General features: G+C 47.4%; 1 protein-coding gene across 2 annotated transcripts in view; it reads left to right on the plus strand.

Moving 5' to 3' along the window:
* The window catches only part of GALNT15 (polypeptide N-acetylgalactosaminyltransferase 15), a 39,575-nt gene that overhangs the window by 11,000 nt on the left and 5,150 nt on the right, over positions 1-23,425 (plus strand). The window contains exons 2-9 of one of the 2 annotated variants that reach the window (XM_028490121.2): positions 6,342-6,508; positions 7,890-8,094; positions 11,800-11,967; positions 12,218-12,295; positions 18,036-18,153; positions 19,485-19,679; positions 20,384-20,515; positions 20,883-20,987. In XM_028490121.2, the coding sequence (XP_028345922.1) occupies positions 6,342-6,508; positions 7,890-8,094; positions 11,800-11,967; positions 12,218-12,295; positions 18,036-18,153; positions 19,485-19,679; positions 20,384-20,515; positions 20,883-20,987 (1,168 nt within the window). The remainder of the gene's footprint in view (positions 1-6,341; positions 6,509-7,889; positions 8,095-11,799; positions 11,968-12,217; positions 12,296-18,035; positions 18,154-19,484; positions 19,680-20,383; positions 20,516-20,882; positions 20,988-23,425) is intronic. The other variant, XM_007102251.3, reaches the window with a different exon arrangement.

Raw genomic sequence — 23,425 nt, forward strand, 5'->3', positions numbered from 1 at the left:
GGCTGGGCCCGTGAGCCATGGCTGCTGAGCCTGCGCGTCTGGAGCCTGTGCTCCGCAACGGGAGAGGCCACAACGGTGAGAGGCCCGCGTACCACAAAAAAAAAAGAAAAAAAAAATAGGCAAAGGATTAGAATAGACATTTCTCCAAAGAATACATAGAAAATAGCCAAAAAGCACATGAAATGATGCTCAAATCATTAGTCAGTAGGGAAATGCAAATCAAAATCACAGTAAGGTACCATTTCACCCGCACTGGAATAGCTAAAAAAAAACCCAGACAATAACACGTGTTGACAGGGATGTGAAGAAGTTGTTGGTGGAATGTAGAATGGTACAGCTGCTTTGGAAAACAGTTTGGCAGTTCCTCAAAATATTAAACATAGATTTACCACATGACTCGGCAATGCCAGTCCTAGCTCTATACCCAAGAGAACTGAAAACATATGTTCACACAAAAACTTATACATGAATGTTCACAGCAGCATTACTCATGATAGCCAAAAATGGAAATACTCAAATGTCCGTCAACTGATGAATGGATAAATAAAATACAGTCTATTCAAACAATGGAACATTATTCTATTCAAACAATGGAACATTATTCGTCAGTAAAAAGCAATGAAGTACTGATATATGCTTCAACACGATGAACCTTGCAAACATTATATTAAGTGAAAGAAGCCAGACACAGAAGGCTGCATTTTATATGATTCCATTTATATGAAGTTTATAATCTTTAAGTAGTCCTCTAAAATAACTCTACTTCTTATCCTCATTTTACAGATGAAGAAACTGAGGCCTAGAGAGGTATTCAGGCCCTTGGGAGGCTTGCAAGAAATAATAATAACTAGCATGTATTGAACTGTTACTTATGAGTAAGGCACTGGTCTAAGTACTTTGTATGAATTAACTCATTTGATCCTTCCAACAAACCCATTTTACAGATGAAAAATACTGAGGTTAAGTAAAATGCATGCTCAAAAAGGACTTACTGGAATCAAAAGTATTTCAAAAAATAACAATTGATTACTACAGATGTGACTGGTTTTGCGGATCTGGAAATTGTTGAAAGGAAAGATGGTTACCAGAGAGCTTATGTCGCTTGTCCAAGTCACACAAGGACAGATCCAGGATTTGAACTCAATGCCAAAGCTTGATGACACATACGGACTCTTCCTAAGATGCCCTAAACTGTCACGGTGTTTGAGCTCTCAGGGTATCGCATGCCACATCCCCTTTCTCCACGCTGTGCTACCACATGGGCCCGTCTGCCCATCCTTACGAGACCCAGTGCTGCCCACGGGCTGATGGCCACGGACCGCAGAAGCCCAGGCATGTATCCAGAGCCCTTCCTTTCACGGGGGTCTACACAGCCTGCCCTGCCCACAGGCACCTGCGCCTGCTCACCCCACCCCTCCAGAAACAAAAGAATCAATCCTGGTTCCTCTGAAGAGCATCTCCCTGGCCCCGAGACACAGGCCTCGCCACACCTCTGTTGATGATACTTAGCACTGCGCTCAGACCACGGTGAGAGCACCGGCCTTCCCGCAGGAGCCCACGCCGCTCGGCCCTGAAAGACCACGGTACCGCCACGGCTATTTCCAGTTCATGGCTCCTGGCAGTTCTGCGGTTGCCTGAAGAGGTGTTCCAGCGCCACCTGTTTATGTCTTGGAGGCCGTGTGAGCATCTTTCCACGGGGCAGGTGAAGGGTCCTCTCGGAGCTGGTGCCAGGACACCTGTCTCCGCGGCTCAGGGAGGTAGTGCCCTTGGCCTTGGAAGAGCTTCCAGAAGCCCATTTGCCTTTCAAAGTCCTCACAGCCTATTGAGCTCATCCCAGACTTGCCTGTCATCTCTTCACCCTCCTCTCGCACCAGGAAGAGAGAACGCAGTTCTATCTATGCATAAACCTAGAAAACCCCAGTGGAGGGAGAGGAGGGGAGTCCTATGAGATTCTCTTTGAGACCCCTGCTCCCCCTGGTTTGTCCTCTTCCCTTCCCCCTCTCCTATGCAAAGAAGAGTCAGGAACACAGAATTTCAAGGTTGGAAGAGACTTCGTGATCCATCCTGCAGTGATAATACATCCTCTGATCATGGCAGCGAATACTTACACAGCGCTCAGTGCCAGCACCGTTCTTAGTGCTTCGTGAAAAAGCCGTCTCATCTTCACAGCAGCCCTGCAACACGGGGGCAGCTGTCACCCGCCTGCAGAAACCAAGGCCCCGGGAAGCCACGTTACTTGTCCAGGGTCATTTGCACAGCTAGGAAGTAGCGGGGCTCCCGCGTCCACAGCTGAATCATCTCTGCAGGGAATGTCCTGTGAGGCCAAGGAGAGAAAGTCGGTTGCCCGGGGTCCCCAGCTCTGTAGCCCGGCAGGAAGCTCCCCCGTCTCCTTACTCTGAGGAGAGTTAAATATTGAGTATATTACCCAAAGAAACTCAGGGAGCAGCAGGGGGGAGATTCAAATCAAAATTTGTCTGATTCCGAAATCCAAGCTCTTTTGACCACCATTCTACAACGACACATGCGTGCACACAGACAAAGACACACAGACACACACACACACACAGAAGTGTTGTTTCCTGTCCACATATTCTATAGATTGGGGTGGAGAAGGGGCCAGGCCCTGGGGAAGGTATGGCTGTGTTCTGCCCTGAGGTGATGAACTTCAGTCCCTCTGAATCTGCACCCATGGGCATCCCATATGCAGGCCTCCTTGTCCCCAAACTCCTCTCCTGTCTGACTTGGAAAACAGCCAGCCTCCGAGCAATCGCCCCAGTAATGTTTTTGGGTTTTTCTGTACTCACTGAGTCCACTGAGGCAAGATTTCTTTTCAACAGCCATTGGAGGTCCCCATCTCTAGAACCCCTGGATCTGCCAATACGTACAACCACACAGGAAATGGAGAACACACAAAGGAAAATTTGAACCTGTTTGTTTGTGAGCAGGTCTAGAGCAGTTCTGGGGGCAGAGTGGAACTTCTCGAACTCGGGTAGACTGCAGGAGGAAAGCTCCACCAGGGCTTGGGGTGAGAGGCGGGGCTGTGGGGTGGGAGAGAGGGAGGGTAGAGGGGGTCGAAGGCTCAGCCGAGAGTGCAGCGTGCGCTGGGGCCTCTCCGTTATCGTCCCAAAACTTCATGGGAACTGGTTTCACTTTGGATGTGTTATTTGACCATCCCTGAAATCAAGCTGTAAAGGTTCATGTATAGTATAGTTCATTATTTTATTCATCTTAGGGATGCTTCTAAGGACACTGTCATCTCTTGAGGGACTTCTTTCTAATGTCCATAGGAATTTCTTTTAGAAATTAGTGCTAGGTGTAAAAACTAGTGAAATCTAAATGAGGTCTGTATTTGAGTTAATAGTATTGAACAATGTCAGATTCCTGTTTTGGATCGTTGTGGATCACTCGGCTGAGTGAAGATAACACGGGAACTCTCTGTACTCTTTTTGCAACTTCTTTTGAGTCTTAAATGATTTCAAATGAAAAAGTTATAAATTGTAAAAAAAAAAAAAAACAGTCTAGAGAGAACATTGCTTTCCCTAAAATATCTGGTATGTAACTTTTCTGATGGTAATAATTCTATTGCAGAATAAACCCCCTATTTTGCTCTGGCTACCAGGAAGCTCAGAGTCAAATTTTAAATTCTCTCTAGAAATACCAAGGCCCTTTTGACCTATGAATGTATGTTCTTTCTCCAGATGTTGACTTTCTACTTGTCAGCTAAAGAAAAATGCACGACCTAAGAGTTGCCAGTTATGTTTTATTTGGGAACCTTACTGAGGACCATAGCCCGGGAGACAGGCTCTCAAATAGCTCTGAGGAACTGCTCCAAAGAGGTAGGGGAGGATATGTAGGAGGTTTTGCTGAAAACAAAAAAACAAACAAACAGACAGACAGACAGACAGACAAACCATGGAGTTGAACATCAAAAGATATCTGCTAATCACAAAACACAGATATCTCAAGTTAATGATTTTAGTGCTTTTCTATGTAAGGGAAGATGCAAAAGTCTGGGCTCATTGAAATTATTCCTCAGATAAGTATCTTAAGTATCCTCTTTTTCTGCATCCTGAGTCCCCTCAGGGTGCATTGTGGGTGAGGGATGCACTGGCTGTTGGCTTGATGGCTACAACATTCTTTTCTTTTTACTGGAATGGCAGGCGACATTCTTTGTCCACACACTCTTACTTCTATTTCCCTACTCTTGACTTTTCAGCCTTAGTTTTTCTTTTACCATTATTTTATGGTACATATTTCTTGAGAGTGACTTTAAATACTTTATGAAAAGAAATAGTGTGTAAATACAGAAACAATAAGACAATTGTCACAGCTACCTTATGAGATGTTCATGCGCTTTTTTGTTTAATTGTCTAAGATTTCTGTTTTACCATTAAATTAAAGCACTTACCTAGTATCAATCCCCCACCACATAGGATTTTGCCCAGAGAGTCACGGGCAGGTTTCCAGAGTGTTGAGAGCTCCAGCTTTGGCTGGGACGCACCCGACAGGGGGATGTCCAGCTGGTGACCCTTCAGGTGGCATCCCCCACCCCCACCCCGAGCAGAGCCAGCCTCCTCTCATCATCACTCTTTGTGCAGTCCCACCAGCACAGATGCCTTTAGATGCTGGAAGTTTGAGGTCCTTGAGACAACCCCAATTCAAATGCAAATACTCCTCTGAGGAGGGACCAGTGGTTTCAGCAGCTGCAACCTAGAAAGGAGCACTCTGGAAGTGCATTTTAGGAAAGTGCCTTTTGCGCACAATGTGAGCCACGCACTGCTACATGGATCAGATTGTTATTAGAATTCATTCCACTGTGGATTCGCTCAGAGCTCTCAACAGACCCGATGCACAACAAATATAGAGCATCCCATTTCTGGAGAGGAAAGTGGGACCTGACAGCCTCTGGACAGAGGCCACACGCCCCACAGGTTAAAAGATAAAAGATAAAGAGAGGATTCTAAAGGCAGCAAGAGAAAAACAAAGAGTTCCTTACAAGGGAACCCCCATAAGGCTGTCAGTTGATTTCTCTACAGAAACGTTGCAGGCCAGAAGGGAGTGGCAAGATATATTCAGAGTCTTCAAAGGGAAAAATCTGCAACCTAGGATACTCTTCCCATCAATATTACCCTTTAGAATAGAAAGAGAGAGAAAGAATTTCTCAGGCAAGCCAAAACTAAAAGAATACAGCAATACTAAACCTATCCTAAAGGAAATATTGAAAGGTCTTCTGTAAATAGAAAAGAAGTAAGAATCTATAGGAAAGAGAAAACCACAGTTGGAAAGTAAATCATTTAAATAAGCCAGTACACAGATTTTTTAAAAATTAAAAATTTCCTGTTAAAGCAATCATAAACACAATGAACAGCAAAAGAATGAAAATGAAGATGTAAAATCATAAAATCATCAAAATCATAAAATATGAAGGAGGAGAGTAAAGAAATATAGATTTTTTTTTTCCTAGAATGTGTTTGAGTCTATATGACTACCAGTCTAAAGCAATTAGATATAGGAAGATGAGTTAACATACTTGAAAAACAGGGTAACCACAAATCAAAAATATACAATAGAGTCACAAAAACCAGAAAGAAAAGAACATAAGCATAATACAAAGAAAATCATCAAACCAGAAAAGGAAAAAGAAAAAGAAAGGGACAGAGAAGAAATTTAAAATCAATGGGAAAACAAGGTTAAAATTGGCAATAAATACATATCTATGAATAATTACCTTAAATGTCAATGGATTAAATGCTCCAATCAAAAGACACAGAGTCGGGAAAAAAAAAAGACAGAGTGGCAGATTGGATTAAAAAAAACAATAATCTACAGTATGCAGCCTACAGGAGACCCACTTTAGGGCAAAGGACACACATAGATTGAAATATTGTTTAACATGTATTATGTGTCAGATGCTGTACTAGATTATAGGAATACAAAAACAAAGAAAATAGTGTCCCTGCCCCTAAACCGATGATCTTTCATGTTCACAGGACACTTACTATGTACCTCGTCCTGTTTAAGCCTCACAACAGCTCTAAGAGGTTGGTAATATTGTCATTCATTCCCACCTTACAGATTAGGACAGTCATCTGCTGAGAATGGTGGTAATACCTCTCAACTGCTACCGGAGAGGCATGGGTTAACACTGTAAAGAAACTCTCGGAACCCGAGTCTTGGGAGATAGTGGACAGCACTTCTGTCAGGGTGTAATGGGTTCTCTTTATGTGGAGATTCTGAGAAAACCCAGAGAGAGCCGGTGAGTTGGGAGGACAGCCATCGGCTGAAGAAGCCCCAACCAGGGCCTGCTCTTCCCCTCAGCGCCCTGCTTCTCTTCCCTGCAGGTGTCTGCAGCAGCATCCCGGAGACAGCCTACCCACAGCCAGCGTCATCCTCTGTTTCCACGATGAAGCCTGGTCCACCCTCCTGAGAACCGTGCATAGCATCCTGGACACAGCGCCCAAGGCCTACCTGAAGGAGATCATCCTGGTGGATGACCTCAGCCAGCAAGGTGCCAGCGGGCTTCCTCCAGGTTCCCTGGGGAGGGCCTGGACCCTGGGGGGTTCCCGTGCACAGACTGGGGTTTGGAACCTGTGCAGGCAAGGTTCCCCGAAGCAGACCTGCAGATGGGATGCAGGCGCAGGTAACTCATTAGTGAAGAGCCCCAGAGGCACTGCTTCTCTGTGAATACCAAAGACGTATTCTGCTGGTTGAATCCTCAGATGCAGAGCCCTCAGATACAAAGGGCGGACTACACTGTCCTTTTATATAAGGCACTTGAACATCTGCAGATTTTGGTATCTACGGGGGGTCCTGGAACCAATCTCCTCACCCAGGTACTGAGGAACGACTATACATTGCTCTTTCCATCTCCACTAGTTTGCTTATCTGGGTGTCCTCAGCATGCCCATACATATAGCGTTTCTGATCTTGAATACAAAGCCTAACAAGCTCGTCTCATCCTGTCAACTCTATAGATTGTCATTCCTAAAAGAATGTTTAGACTTTTGGTCTCAGTTTCTTACCTCCCATTTTCTCTTCCATCCACTGCATTGCCCAGTCACCGCTACCACTGCAGTGAGACCGCTTTGGCCAATGTCACATGAAATGGACCCTCTGTCTTTGACTTCCTTGACCACTGTGTCTTAGGTCAGGTACCCTAGAAGCAGAACCTGAGATGGGGCATCATGTGCATGTGACTTGGCGGGGGCGGTGCCCTCAGGGGAACGCTGTAGGGGAGTGAGGAAAGCAGGAGAGACAGAGGAAGGAGCTGAGCTTAGATGGGGTGTCAGACGAAGTTCAGCCCCAGCCTGATCCCAGGGGGAGCTCTGCAGGGTAAACTGAACCCCAGCATCTGTCTTGCCTTGAGGCAAGGGAGCGGGCTTGGGACCCCGGCAATGGCGGGTCATTGACTCGGGCACCTGGGGTGAGGGGTATCATTCTGCATGACTCCCTGCCACTTGCAGGACAGGTGGTTCCAATGCTCTAGGGCACATCTGCAGGGAAGGCTGCTGATTGCCGTTAGCAGCCAACCCACAGCAGCTGGGCACATGCAAAGCAAACCAAATCAGTGAAAGGGATCTCAGGGCTTCTGAGTAGGGCACCAGCAGCATCCGCTTCCACCTCACTGCTGCATTTAGAGAATGTGAGCGAGTTCTCTCCTCTCTTAGTTTTACGACACCATTTCTTTTGGTGCTTACTGGAGAGAATCCTGACCCACCGAAACTAACGAAGCATTTCACACCTTAACAACCACCACAATGTACGTGATGCTCGGGGCTCTTGTGCTCACCACAGCTCCCAAGATAGACCTGTTGACAGTGGTCCTAGCGATGGTCTTCGCGATCTCGCGGGCTGTGGCATCCGTGACCCCGCTGTCCCGTTGATTCCAGGACAGCTCAAGTCGGCTCTCAGCGAGTATGTGGCCCGGCTGGAGGGGGTGAAGTTGCTCAGGAGCAAGAGGAGGCTGGGCGCCACCAGGGCCCGGATGCTGGGGGCCGCCAGGGCCGCCGGGGACGTGCTGGTCTTCATGGACGCCCACTGCGAGTGCCACCCGGGCTGGCTGGAGCCCCTCCTGGCCAGAATAGCTGGTGACAGGTAACTCACCCCCGGGGGCTGCAGAGCAGGAGGTGGGAGAGGGAGAAACAGTCCACAGGCTCAGCCACTCGGAGAACACCCACCCACCGCTGCCTGTGCTGACTGCCAGCCCTAGTGCCCAAGCCAAGGAGTAAGAGTCACGGCCAGAGAAAAAGGACAATTTCCAAGGGGAAATGGGCAACACCCTCTTAGAGGGACTCCTGGCTCCAGAGGCTGTCAAGAGGCTCAAGAGCTGTTTCCCACTTGAAGACTGGTCTGTCTGAGCTCCTGTCTTAGGAACACCTAGCTCTTAAGGTTACCTAGTTCTCAGCCGGGGTTGGGCCTGCTCCATAGGGAGAAGCAAGGTGGGGCAAGGAACAGAGCCCCGCCATTCGAGGGCGTAAATGATGGAAGGCAGTCTGAGGAATCCTGTGTGTGTGTGTGTGGGTGTGTGTGTGTGGAAGAGCAGCGAGGGGCTCAAGATGCCTCCAGCCCTGCAGAGGCAGCAGCCTTCCTCCTGTCTGATGCCCACAGGAAACTCTCCAGCCTCCATCCTTCTCCACTCCCCTCAGCAGGCAGAGTCCTGGAAGGGCCAGCGTCAGTCCTGGGGTCGCACCTGAACAGCAGAGCTCTGGGAAGAGGGAATTCAGAGCTTTTTGCTTCTCAGTATAAGATATTTCTCACAAACACGGAGAATTTGCACGAACTTCCAAAATGACTTCATACATTGTAGAGCTGGAGGAACATCCAGGCCTGGGGAAAATAAAGAGGGGTGAGAGGAACTAGGGTTCATTCTTCCTTGCGGTAAAAAGCTTGGTTGGTAAAGTTTGCAACTGCAGGTAGCTTTTGGCTCTCTGGACGGTGGTGCCTTGGTTGACCTCACATATTTCAGTTGGCTGGTGTTTGTTGATGGCTCCACTGAAACCCAAACGCTTGACCTCCTGGAGCTTAGAAAGGCTTAAGAGAGGATCGATCTCGTGTCCGCCTGAGAGTTAAAACTCAGTTCGCAAGTGACAGGATGATGGAGTGAGCCCTCTCCTAGCTCCTTCCAAGTCAGACAGGGAAGCTTTGCTATTTTGTTTTAAGTGAAGTCCAAGCACACCAGCTACATCTGTAGATTCGAAACACAAAGCTAAATATAAGATTTTTTTTTTAAACCACCTTTTTTCGAGTCCCTAGACTGTAGTTACTTCCTAATTCAGCCCTGGTTGGGAAGCCGCTATGGTCCATGGGAATGAAAACCAAAACAAGGAAACATCTTTCACTTCATTCACTGACATTTTATTCTTTATCTCTATCCAAAATGTACTCAAAGAGGCTTATGATGAATCACTTATGTATCTGGCTAAAACAGAAGGGAAAGGAGATTTCGGAAAGGAAAAGATAGTGTTAGAAATCGGGGATAGGGACTTCCCTGGTGGCACAGTGGTTACGAACCCGCCTGCCAATGCAGGGAAACCGGTTCGAGCCCAGATCTGGGAAGCTCTCACATGTCGTGGGGTAACTAAGCCCGTGCACCACAACTACTGAGCCTGCTCTCTAGAGTCCCTGAGCCACAGCTTCCAAGCCCGCGTGCCACAACTACTGAAGCCCGCACGCCTAGAGCCCGTGCTCCGCAACAAGAGAAGCCACCGCAATGAGAAGCCAGCGCACGGCAGCGAAGAGTAGCTCCTGCTCGCCACAACTAGAGAAAGCCCGCGCGCTGCAACAAAGACCCAACACAGCCAAAAATAAATAAATAAATAAATTTATTAAAAAAAATAAAACATACAGGGAAATCTGGCAAATTTAAGTTTAAAAAGAAACGAAAGAAATCGGGGATAATACAGTTATTAGAAGTGAGCTTTACGTACGACTGAGCCTCCGGCAAGACAGAGTAAAAAGAGAAATTTGATGAATTTTAGGGTGATCGTTTTCTGATGAAAAGGGCTGTACGCCTTTTATCAAGAAGGACACAGCTCAAAGGTCTGGGATGAATTGATTGTGTGGACGCTTGAATGCAGTTTCCTTTCTTGTCCTGTTACCATTACTAAGATGGCACAAACTTGATGGGGTTCTTTAGAATTCCGCCCCCTGGCTCTTGATTCTGAAATTCCGCAAAATGCTTGGCCAGTAGCCAAATACATCTCGTCTGCTCAGCTTATTCCACAGTAAGCGGAGAGTTGGGAGGGTGCCCTCCTTTCTGCCTTGACCTTGCTTCTCACTTTTCTTAGGTCAATGCGAGGTGCCCCAAAAGAGTGGAGGCCAGAGAGATTAAGTTCCCCTTACCTTCCAGAGGGAACAATGTGAAAAGCGCAGGAAAAGCATATCAAGATCCTTGCTGTAAATATAAACCCCATGACTCTTCATGCCAAGGCCAGTCACTTGAGGCCACAGATTAAAGCAGATCATTGAATCCCAGGACCACCCCGGCCCTCTGCATATCGTGCCAGCCCTGGCTGTCTCTGAGGTGGATGGAAATTGATGGGAGTATGAACAGCATGGCTGGCATCTCTTTTCCAGAAATCTTCCTTTTCTTAGACTTGTAACTTCCAGCCACCCCTGAGTTCAGGCCTGATTCATTCCATGGTACGCATTTTAGAAGAAACTATTGTGAGAGGCCGGAAAAAAAATGTGAGTGAGATACTGACTAGGTAGAGGGCAGCTCCTGCTACACCTAAGTGATTACTTGTTTAATTAAAAGGCAGAGTTTCCAACCTGTACCAATTTCCCACATCACCCTCTCTGAGGTCACGTAATCCCAGGCTGTGCAAAAAAATTGGGATAAAATACAATTACCAACAGCAACAGTAAATGAGCAAATCAACCTAGACTCACGTCTTTGCTGAGAGACACCACGTACTCATACATACACACACTTTAACAATGAGGACCCTTTTGGGGCTTGACAATCCTGATTCTTCAAGCCAATGAAGTTTTATGATCCAGGGAGGAACAAGAACTAGACCCTAGAGCAGGGGCCCATGAACCCTCTGCAGCTGTGCACGATATTTTGTATATATGCATACGATTATTTTTCTGGAGAGGGGTCCATAGATTTCCCCTGATTCTCAAAGGGATCAAAGACCCCCAAAGAAGTCAAGAGCCACAGTCCTAGAGCATTACAGCTGAGAAAGACCTTTGTGAGAAGTAGTTCAACCTCCCATTTTACGAATGAGGAAGCTGAGGCCCAGAGAGGTGCAACAGCTATCTCAAGATCATACAGCACATTAGTGGCAGAGCTGAGCCTAAGTCCCTGTTCCCCTGTGTCTCAGTTTTATCCTGAGAGGTTTTTAAAGAAAGGGGCAGGCATGCTTTTTAATGAAATGGGTCCCCGATTCCTTGTGGAAAAATATATTTTCTAGGAGAGTACTGTTCAGTAGAAATAGAACATGAGCCACAGATATACTTTAAACACTTCTAGTAGTCCCATTACAAAAGAAAAAGAGACAGATGAAATTAACTTTAACAAAATATTTTAGTAAACCCAATATGTCCAAAATATTATCATTTCAATATGTAATCTGAGATTTGTACATCTTTTTTTTTTTCAAACCAAGTCTTCTAAATCCAGCGCATATTTTACACTTACAACACATCTCAGTTCGGACAGATGCTATTCTAGGTACCCAGTAACCAAGTGTGGCTGGTAGCTGCCATATTGGGCAGCATGTGTCTGGATTATGTTTCTGTACCCCAGCAAGTGGAGGGTGTGTATCCCTTATCTGATTCCACGATTCTTTCCAGGAGCAGGGTGGTGTCTCCAGTCCTAGACGTGATTGACTGGAAGACTTTCCAGTATTACCCCTCCAAGGACCTGCAGCGAGGGGTATTGGACTGGAAGCTGGATTTCCACTGGGAGCCCTTGCCGGAGCGAGAGAGGAAGGCCCTCCTGTCCCCCATCAGCCCCATCAGGTGAGGCTCCTTCACTCAGCCTGCTTTGCTTTTACTTCCTCAGGGTGGACTCAGCACCAGACTGCCCGGGCTAATCCTGGTTCTCCTAGTTTCCTAGCAAGTTACTTAATCAGTAAATTGGGGATAGTAACGATACTTACCTTATAGGGTTGTTGTGAGGTTTGAATAAGCTAATATATGAAAAACATTCAGAAAGTGCCAGACACGCAGCTATAGGTGTTATTATTCTTACATTGTTATATGAATGGAGTCCAGCGAAGCTTCCAGAGACTGGAGTGGAAAGTAGAAGCACCTTGTCTGGAGCCTCAACCCAGCTCTGTCTTACCAGGTAACACTGGAGTTTCCCTGCCTGGGGTGCTTTCTTGGTAAAAAGGAAGAATTCAGCCAGGTGAATGCTAGGACACCATAAGTCTCAAAATATGTCCAACTTTATGGTTTGCTTCTCATGTGTTTGGTTTTTGGACAACTATTCTATTTAAGTCAATGTTCTAGATATCTTCTGCTTTATAACAAACCATCCAAACTTAAAGGTGTGAAACAGCTATTTTATTAAGAGCTTGGACTCTGGGTTGTGAATTCTGAAAGGGAGCATTGGCGTGGTCTGTCTCTGCTCCATGGTGTCTGAACCTTAGCAGGACTATCCTTTACTAGACTAGACTGGCTGGAAATGACTCAACAGCTCTGGGCAGGAATCCCCTGGAGTTTGATTCTGGCCGTCGCTGGGACCCAGTGGGAACTTCTTCCCCATTCTCTCCTTGAAGTCACTGCAGGCAGGTTAGTTGGGGTTTCCTACACCCTGGCATTGGGTTCAGAGAGCAAGTATCCAAAAGAGCCAGGCAAAGCAAGCTGTATCCCCCTACCAATTAAAAAAATAATTTATCGAGGTGAAATTCATATAACATAAAATGAACCATTTCCAAGTGAACAATTGAGTAGCATTCAATACATTCACAATATTGGGTAACCACCACCTCTTTTTAGTTCCAAAACATTTCCATTATTGCAAAGGAAAATCCCTTACTTAGTGTCTCCAGCTGTCCCCTTTCCCCAGCCTCTGGCAATGCCCAATCTACTGTCTGTCTCTATGGATTTATCAATTCTGGGTATTTCATATCAATGGAAACGTACAATAGGTAACCTTTATGTGTCTTCTCTCACTTGCTGTTATGTCTCAGAGTATGTATCCCCTTTTATAACTAAGTCTCAGAAGTCACCTAAGGTCACTTACTCCAAAGTCACAGGCCCACCCAGGTTCACAGGAAGGAGACTTGGACCCACCTCTCAGGGGGGTCAATGTCAATGTCACATTGTAAGAAGAGCCCGTGGGATAAGGAATCTGCCACAGCTGACCTGCCCAATGCCAAGCAATTACCCAAGTTGTTTACAAATGCCTAGTCCAGGGACACGAAGTGAAGGCATTAAGCACAAACTTCCAAGGGTCTGCCCGAGGGTGTGCAACTCTAACAGCTGACATGTGATAAACCATGAGCTGAGATATGCAAAAAATATTTCTTTTTATTTTCTACTAACTGGACTTAGGCAATTTCTATCTTGACCCCTGCTTCCTAATGGCAGAAACCTTCCAGACAAATCAGACAAATTCAGTGATAGCTTAGTCATCTCATCTTTAAATCTGTCATCCATGCTTGTCCACCCTCCCGTCCCCCTGGGGTTGATTTTGAGCTCCAGGCTTCTGTCGGGGAGGTGGGTGGGGAGGGAGTGCCCCACCTCGGGCTTTAGCTGTCCTGCAAGGGTGTTCACCACGATGCACTTTCACTGGTCGTGGCCTCTGATGCGGGGCTGGCACGCTGTCCCCAGTGGCCTGCACCTTCCACATGGCATCTGCTGAAGTCCCACATCTTCTCCTGACCCCCATAGCACAGCACACGCTGGTGTGCTGATGGTCCAGGGGCCTCCTTGGAACTGCACCCACCACCTTCCGCCTGGATCCCCAGGGCCCCCATGACCTTCTGCCTGGGTCCCCAGGGTACCACCTAGACTCGTCTCCCGGGACCGAAGGTGGTCAGGGGGTTCCTGAACTCCCAGGGCAGCCAGATGGGAGGTGGGCAACATGCCCCCTGCTCTCTGATTCCCAAACAACAAGCACAGGATCCTCCTCTTCCAGGAATTAACCCCAAAGATGTAAAGGTGGACACAAGGTCCTTCTCAGGGATCTACCTGCATCTTGGTCTCGCCAGGGGCTCTCTCTTCTCTCCTCAGGGTGGAGGGTCTTATCTAGTTTGGATATAGAAAATACTGGCTCTGTGAGGATGATCCCTCATCTTAGGCATAGGCGGTGGCTTTGTCATTCAAACTTTAAAGCTCAGAGTCTGGTGTCATCGTTCTTGGCTCTTGGGCCATGTTGTAGTCAGCTCAGTGGTCATAAGAAAATACTGCATGTTGGGTGGCTTAACCCACATTAAATTTATTTTCTCACTCTCCTGGAGGGTAGAAGCCCAAGATCAAGTTTCTGGCCAATTTGGTTTTTGGTGAGACTTCTCTTCCTGACTTGCACACAGCCACCTCTCCCTGTGTCCCCACATGACAGAGAGGGGGCCCTGGGGTCTCTTCCTCTTCTAAGGGCACCGAGTCTATCAGATCAAGGCTCCCCCCTTATGACCTCATGTATCCTTAATTACTTCCTCAGAGGCCCCATCTCCAGATACAATATACACTGGGAGTTAGGGCTTTGCCATGTGAATTTGGGAGGGACACATACGTTCAGTCTGTAACAGGCCAATACCAACGTGGGCCTCGTATACCCAATGGGGAAGTTTCATGGTATTAAGATGCAACTATGAGGGGTCGGGGTGCAGAGCCAGATAGATTTCACCTCCTTCCATCATAGGTATGAATCCTGAAAGTGCAGAGAGCTTTGAATGCTTTCTAACCTCTTTACTGGTCCATCAGCCTCTTCTGAGCACCTATTTCATGCCAGACACTCTAAGGGCTGTAGACACAAAGAATTGAAAGAGAAGTTTCCAGACCTCTTCGATTTATGGTGTGGGGAGGGTAGTAGATCGGTCAGCAGTATGAGGGGTACCGGACAGAGGGGCCTACAGGAAGTTAAGAGAGGTGCTCGCTTGAGGGAACAATTTATTCTGCTCCAGCCAAAGCAAAGGGATTCTATTGAAGAGAACAGACTTCTCAGAGGATCTTTACCCAACCTGAGGCAAAGGCACTTTGACCCCAGGCATCAATCCTCTCTGGAACCTTCTTCTAAGCCTCAGGGCCTCTCTGATGGCCAAGGTCACTGTAGGTCACCTTGACCTACCATCGGCCAAAGTCAGCGCCAGAGGGAGCCCAGCCACCTTTGCCCTCAGCAGCCGGTCCTTCCCTGAGACCTTCCCCAGGCTGCTACCTGGGGCCCCACGGAGGCCTCAGCCTCCCCATCCAGGGCCCAGATCCCGCCTCACACACATTCATACTTTTCTACCCATGTCTTCCCCACCCTGAATACTCTGACTTCATGGCTTCCCTCATCAGTCTGGTGAGAGAGCACGAAATGAGGAATTAGGACAAGGTTTGGTACAGACTCTATACAGATGCTAAGAAAATTCCAGAAAGGGTATTATCATTTGTATACTTGCAAATGATAGTATTAAGGAATATTTACTGAACACATATTATGTGCTTAGCTAAGGCTATAAACATAGTATACATATTAACTCAAACCTTACCATAATTCTGTAAAGCAGTTATTGTTACTAATTACTGTTATTAATCCCATTTTACACATGTGAAAAGTGAGGTATATAGAGATTAAATTACAAATGAAACCCCCAGAGGTTGCCCAGTTCCATAAGATTGTTAAGAGGTAGATCCAGGGTTAAAACCCTTATGGCCAGCCTTCTGACACAACGCTCTTCACGGCTCTGATCTGCTGTGTTTTTTTGTTTTTTTATAATTTATTTACTTGTTTATATATTTTTGGTTGCATTGGTCTTCGTTGCTGTGTGTGGGCTTTCTCTAGTTGTGGCGAGTGGGGGTTACTCTTTGTTGCGGTGCACGGGCTTCTCATTGTGGTGGCTTCTCTTGTTGCAGAGCACAGGCTCTGGGCACACCGGCTTCAGTAGTTGCAGTGCATGGTCGTTGCTGTGTGTGGGCTTTCTCTAGTTGTGGCGAGTGGGGGTTACTCTTTGTTGCGGTGCACGGGCTTCTCATTGTGGTGGCTTCTCTTGTTGCAGAGCACAGGCTCTGGGCACACCGGCTTCAGTAGTTGCAGTGCATGGGCTCAGTAGTTGTGGCTCGTGGGCTCTAGAGCACAGGCTCAGTAGTGGTGGCACACGGACTTAGTTACTCCACAGCACGTGGGATCTTCCTGGACCAGGGCTCGAACCCGTGTCCCCTGCACTGGCAGGTGTATTCTTAACCACTACGCCACCAGGGAAGTCCCCTCTGCTGTGTTTTAAATACAGTCTGTCATCCCCAGATACCCATGTCAGTTCAGGACATGGTTAACTGCCAGATGCATCATGAAAAAGCACTTGATTTTCAGAGATCTTTGGATTTGGGCATGCACATGTGCTTTACATGACATTTCTTTTAATCCCCACAAAACCCTATTATGAAACACTATTACTGTACCCAATTAGAGGTAAGGAAATTGAGACCAGACAGGTTATCTGTCTCATCCAAGATCTTACAAATTGTGAGTGGTAGAATTGGAAATTGTATCAAGTAATAACTACACTACTGGCTTTTAGTATTGTGGTATAACTTAGTATTTTTAATAACCTAAAGGTCAGTAGTTTTGTTAATGTAAGACTATTTTCTTAGTAATTAAAAAAAAAATCTGAACGCTGGGTCATTCACTCCTTGAGGCATACCCAGAGTTGGGCTGCATTGAAATTTGTTCTCATATGGAGGTTCCTTAAAAAACTAAAAACAGAACTACCATATGACCCAGCAATCCCACTACTGGGCATGTACCCTGAGAAAACCATAATTCAAAACGACATATGCACCCCAATGTTCACTGCAGCACTATTTACAATAGCCAGGTCATGGAAGCAATCTAAATGCCCATCGACAGACGAATGGATAAAGATGTGGTACATATATACAGTGGAGTATTACTCAGCCATAAAAAGGAAAGAAATTGGGTCATTTGTAGACATGTGGATGGATCTAGAGACTGTCATACAGAGTGAAGTAAGTTAGAAAGAGAAAAACAAATATCGTATATTAACGCATGTATGTGGAACCTAGAAAAATGGTACAGATGAACCGGTTTGCAGGGCAGAAATAGAGACACAGATGTAGAGAACAAACGTATGGACACCAAGGGGGGAAAGTGGCGGGGAGGCGGGTGGTGGTGTGGTGGATTGGGAGATTGGGATTGACGTATATACACTAATATGTATAAAATGGATAACTAATAAGAACCTGCTGTATAAAGAAATTTAAAAAATAAAAATTTTTTAAAAACCAAGAAAAACCCAAAAAACAACAGCAATGAAAATTTGTTCTCTTTTGAATAAAGAGATCGCTGTTCAAAAGCCTCTGGCTCTATCCTCCCCAGTTAACTTCTGAAGGATGTTGTTGTCATCTTCATTCCCACACTTGGGATTCCAGCTTTCTGTGTTTTTAAGTCATGTGTATTTCCCCCAGAGCAGATGGGGACCTATCTTCCAGAGTCCCTGGGGGATTCCTGGGGAGGAATGAATTCCTTGGGGAGGGGGTGAATGGTCACAAAGCAAGCAAGAGGGTGAGATCAGGGGTGAGGGAAGAAAGAGGACTGCCAGTTCCCTTGGTCCATGCCTGGTGCTGCTGGCCTTAGGGCATCTTATTTAACCACGGTCTTCTTCCCAAAATCTCGCCAGAGGGTCCTCTCCCTAAGGGAGTACCGGAGGATGGGGTATAAAAGGCCCAGGCAACCAGAGCTCTCTTTTCATGAAATACTGGGATTTATGACATGCATGCTTGGCTCCAGTCTTGAGATCTGTCTGAGCCCTGAGTCCACTCTCTGGGCCACTGGAGCGCCCCCTACCTGCCATCCCCCCACCGCTCCCCAGGTGCTCCAGGTTCTGAACCTTCTCTACATTAGTCTCACCTTCTCTCTCCAGGAGCCCTGTGGTGCCCGGCGGGGTCGTGGCCATGGACAGACATTACTTCCAAAACACTGGAGCTTATGACCCTCTCATGTCACTGAGAGGTGGCGAAAACCTCGAACTGTCTCTCAAGGTACTTCCTGGGCCAAGGGAGGCCCAGGTGGGTTCTTTGGAGCCCTGTGTCTGGTCACAGCTTGGAGGTCAGGGATGAGGCTTCGGGCAAATTACAAAGTCATTATACGTAGTGTGTCAAACCCCCTCATTTCTCCCCCTTTTTCATCTCTCTTGATTTCACCCCAGCCTCCTTCCTGAACTCGCCTGTCAAACCTGCCCTTAGGAAAGGGCGAGTTTCAGTCATCTCCACCTGAGTGCAAAGCTTCCCGTATGTTCTCCATTCCCGGCACCCTTAGCATCTTGATTGTTTTCACAGCACCCATTGGCCAAAGCAAATACCAAGCAGTTCTGTGCATTGAGTAGTTTGGTCCAAACAACTTAATAAGTATTGGTCCGAACAGTTTAGCACCCACTGGGCGCCAGACAGTTTCCCAAACCTTGGAATCAGATTGGACCCGCCACCTTCATTTCCTGTTCCATGTTGATTTTTAGCCTGATGCTTGCTTTTTCATGACAGCAACCACTGAAAACCCACCCCAACAAAGACATATATCATTAAAAGGGCAGTGATCTAAGGTTGAAACAATGAATTGACTTAAACTTGTACTTTTCAGAACACAGATGTCACTATGTTTCTCCTGAACATTGAATATATCCCACGTGGCCTTTTGAGTTTGCTGCAGCACCCTGGGGTACCTTGGCACCCAGTTTGGGAACCCCATTGGTTTGGGTTCTTCGTGTGTTTTGGTTCATGTACTGCCTATCCTAGGCATGTTTTCACTTTCCTCTTTATTCCCAAGTAGGGAATAAAAGGCATCCTGTCAAATGAACTTCAGGCATTTGGGAGTAGGAGGGAGTGAGTGGAGAGTAGAGAAATTTCCAGAAGTAGAAAGACTCTGTTTGAGGAAAGCTTGCTTTGACCTCCACACAGATGGCTTCTGGTGCCTTTGCAGCAGGAGACTTCACAAGCTTTTAGAAATTCCCTGGCCACTAGGGATTCCCTTTTCCCCGAGGAAGCAGCCTTGGGAGAATCCAGGTGCTAACGGCATGGCTGCATCCTCTAAGTGCTGAATCTGGTCACGTGTTTCAGTAGGGGTGGGGAACCACAGGTACTGGCAGGGGTGTGAGCCCCTCACACCACGGGTTCTGACCCAGGACAACCGCCCTCATTCTCCCCACCTTGTCCCTCCCGAGCCCAGAACCCTCAGATCTGGAAACTCTGCTCCATCCTGAGGACCAGAACCATCTTTCTCTTTTGTGCTCATGATTTCCAGTGCATCTTGCCAGCCCCTCACTCCCCACGTTGCTGGAGAGGAGTACAAAGGTGTTGATCTTCTCCTTTCACTGCAGACCTGGCTCTGTAGGGGCTCCGTCGAAATCCTTCCCTGCTCTCGGGTGGGACACGTCTACCGAAATCAGGATGCCCACTCCCCTCTTGACTGGGAGGCCACACTGCAGAACAAGGTTCGCATTGCTGAGACCTGGCTGGGCGCGTTCAAAGAAACCTTCTACAGGCACAGCCCAGAGGCCTTCTCCTTGAGCAAGGTAAGAGGAGAGCACGGCAGGGTCTTCTGTGCCCACCCAGGGCCACCAGGTGGAGGCTGCACAGGACCACCTCCCCTCCTGCCTGGAAGGGCAGATAGAAGCTTCTGGCTACTACTTCCATGAGTGGCGCCTGTCAAGTGGCTCCTCTACCTGGCGGGGTTGTCCTCTGTCTCTTCCAACATCTCCCAGGGGCATCATGGCCTGGAACCCCCTGATGTCTGTAGGGGTTCTGTCATCGCATCTAAGGGGTGTGATCCTTCATCCCGTGGCCAGAGGAGAGGCTGGGTGAGGAGTGAGCACTGCATTGGTCTCTGAGGGCCCTTTCATCCCAGGCAAAGTGCTCAAGGCTGTGAAATTACCTAAGATGTGAAACAAATATAACATGATTTACAATGCTGTGTAAAATTACCCAAGACGTGAAACAAATATAAGTATTTTTTATTATAAAAGATAAACATAAAGGACATCCTCAAAAAGGCACAGAAAAATAAACAACAGTGCATTTTCACCTGGTCCACTACCACTCAGCGCTGTTCTGATGGCGTGACATGTAAATGCTATTTAATGTGGGACGTGTTTCACAGTGATGTTTGCTGTCCCCCTCCTTCAGCTTGCTCCCAGACACCTCTGTGCCTCCCAGCACATGAACTGTGATGTAAAACCAGCTTTCTCCTTCCTGCCGCCTGTGTCTCTCTCCTCCCCAGGCTGGGAAGCCGGACTGCACTGAACGCCAGCAGCTGCAAAGGAGGCTGGGCTGTCGGACCTTCCACTGGTTTCTGGCCAACATCTATCCCGAGCTGTACCCATCCGAACGCAGGCCCAGGTTCTCTGGAAAGGCAAGGCATGATAAAAACAAAGTGCAGAAAGAGAGGAAGAGAAGGGGCTGGGCGGTCTCCCAAGATAGGAATTGAAGTTCAGATGCTCTTCCATGACCCTGGCCACCCAGTCCCAGCTCAGCAGCGCCCCCTTGAGGGGGGTGCTGGGCTGCCTCATAACCCGTCCCAGGGCCTGTCACCAGGACAGGTGCTGCCACCTCCTTCCGGAGGCCTGTCCTTAGGGTCACCGGCTTCAGCTTGACCTCGATCATTTTTATGATCTGAGCATGGGACCATGAGCTACACTGCAGAGAGTGAAGGAGTGGCCGACAGAGGGCGTCTTTGCAGCAGAGGGCGGGATTCACTTCTGTGTGAACGTTGCTTACAGCTCCACAACACCGGACTTGGCTTCTGTGCAGACTGCCGGGCAGAAGGGGACGTCCTGGGCTGTGCCATGATGCTAGCTCCTTGCAGTGACAGCCAGCAGCAGCAGGTGGGTGGTCAGTGTTCTCAGACCTGCAAGGGGTCTTTGCTGGGATGGCCCTCCCTTCCCTTTGGGGCATCTCCTTGCAGTGGTCCTATGTCCCTGACTGTGCATGGTCCCCCACTCTGATGACCCATTCCCCAACCTGCCCAGCCCCAAGCCCAAATGTGGACCCATCAGAGAATATGGGCATCTGAGCTCGAGGGACATGGCGAGGCTGTTTAGCCAATGTTTTCATCTGACAGATGAGGAAACTGAGGCTTGGAGAGTGGCTAGCCCAGGGGCTTCAAACTCAGGTGTGTCTCCAGGGTTTAAGTGGATAAAGGAAATAAACACGGCGAACTGGGCGGAGGCTGTTGTCACAGAGGAGCGCCTGCCCCAGCCTCAGTAAATGTCTTTTGTTTTGTATGAAAGTGGATCCAGTATTACAAGATCATCCAAAAATTTAAAAGACACTGGAAATCCAGAGTTTATGGAAAAGATCCCCATTTTTTTCTTTTTCTTTTTTTTTTATCGAAGTATAATTGACATGGCGAGGCTGTTTAGCCAATGTTTTCATCTGACAGATGAGGAAACTGAGGCTTGGAGAGTGGCTAGCCCAGGGGCTTCAAACTCAGGTGTGTCTCCAGGGTTTAAGTGGATAAAGGAAATAAACACGGCGAACTGGGCGGAGGCTGTTGTCACAGAGGAGCGCCTGCCCCAGCCTCAGTAAATGTCTTTTGTTTTGTATGAAAGTGGATCCAGTATTACAAGATCATCCAAAAATTTAAAAGACACTGGAAATCCAGAGTTTATGGAAAAGATCCCCATTTTTTTCTTTTTCTTTTTTTTTTATCGTAGTATAATTGATTTACAATGTTGTGTTAGTTTCTGGTGTACAGCACAGTGATTCAGTTATACATATATAAATATATATAAAATCTTTCTCAGATTCTTTTCCATTATACCTTATTACTGGATATTGAATATAGTTCCATGTGCTATACAGTAGGACCTTGTTGTTTATCTATTTTATATATAGTAGTTTGTATCTGCTAATCCCAAACTCCTAATTTATCCCTCCCCCCTTGTCCCCTTTGGTAACCGTAAGTTTCTTTGCTATGTCTGAGTCTGTTTCTGTTCTGTAAATATACTAAGTGAAGTAAGTCAGACAGAGAAAGACAAATATCCTAAGATATCTCTTATATGTGGAATCTAAAAAAATGATACAAATGAACTTATTTACAAAATGGAAAAGCTCCCCATTTAAATTAAAAACCTATAATCAGAGGTCAAAGAAAACCTGTGTGCAGGCAAATTTCCACCAGGGCACCTTTCTGAAACATCTGGACCAGCTCAAGATCATTAGCCAACTAGAACCAGAGATGGAGAAAGTGGGTCACCGAGCAGGCACTGTAGGCACAGAAACACTGAGGAATCGAGGGGACCCCGGAAAATGTTCCTCATTTGCAGCAGTGCCTCAAACCCATAACTCATGACTGTGTTCCTAAGAATCCAGACTTCTGACGCTGAGGCCTGCCCAGAGTAGATATGCTGTGTGTTTCAGGCATTTAATGGGGATCTATGGGGGCCAATACTTCTGGGCCAGAGGGGAAACTTTAGGGCATCACAGGAGCCTGGGGGGGTGTGTGCGTGTGAAGTGGGGAGAGGGCTGGATCTGGGTAGACAAGGCTCATGGCCTCTGGTGACCCTCTGCCTCACTTGCCAGAGGAGACCTTACACATCGGGTTTCAGAGCTGTGGCCTCATTTGGAACGTTTCCCACACACAGAGCAATGTGGTTTGTGAAACTCCTTCCACAGGGAGAAAGGCTTCCACTGCATGGTCAGGAGGAAGGCAGAGGGTGCAAACGCCCCTGGGGATGGGAGGGAAAGAGCACACGAGCTATCCTGGGGCGCGCTGGAGACCAACTCCACGGATTTCCCGGGGCCTCACTCTGCAACGTGGCTGATCCCTGCCGTACCAAGGAAGGGCGGGGTTGCCCTGTGACAACAAAAGTTTATGGCCCAAAGGGAGACCCTGAAAGTGACTGGCAGACACTGACCACAGGGAGAGTCTCTCCTTGAGCCAGAGGTCCTGCTCGTGGGCACATATGGCCAGAAGGGACCTGAATCAGGTCTGAAATCCACACTGAGTCAGGGGAAGAATCTAGAGACAGAGGGTCCTTCCAGCATCATGTGGGCTCCTTGGATATCAGGAAGGTCTCCTTCTATGTTAGGGTATTTCTTCTCTTCAAATTTCCATCTCAGGAATAACTGCCCAGGTCGTGGGACGTCCCCATGACGCTGGATGAAGGTTGGTGCGTCCACTTCTTATCACAACTTGGATGACAACCTGGAAAGTCTAGCCCGCCCCCCAAACTTCTCTCTTTTCAGCCTGTGATGGGGCCTTTGCATAAGTTGTCCTACCCCAAAGGCCTGTATTAAAAAACAAACAACGAAGTGTAAC

This window comes from Physeter macrocephalus, chromosome 1 (assembly GCF_002837175.3).
Source record: "Physeter macrocephalus isolate SW-GA chromosome 1, ASM283717v5, whole genome shotgun sequence".
In the NCBI taxonomy this organism is placed as follows: domain Eukaryota; kingdom Metazoa; phylum Chordata; class Mammalia; order Artiodactyla; family Physeteridae; genus Physeter; species Physeter macrocephalus.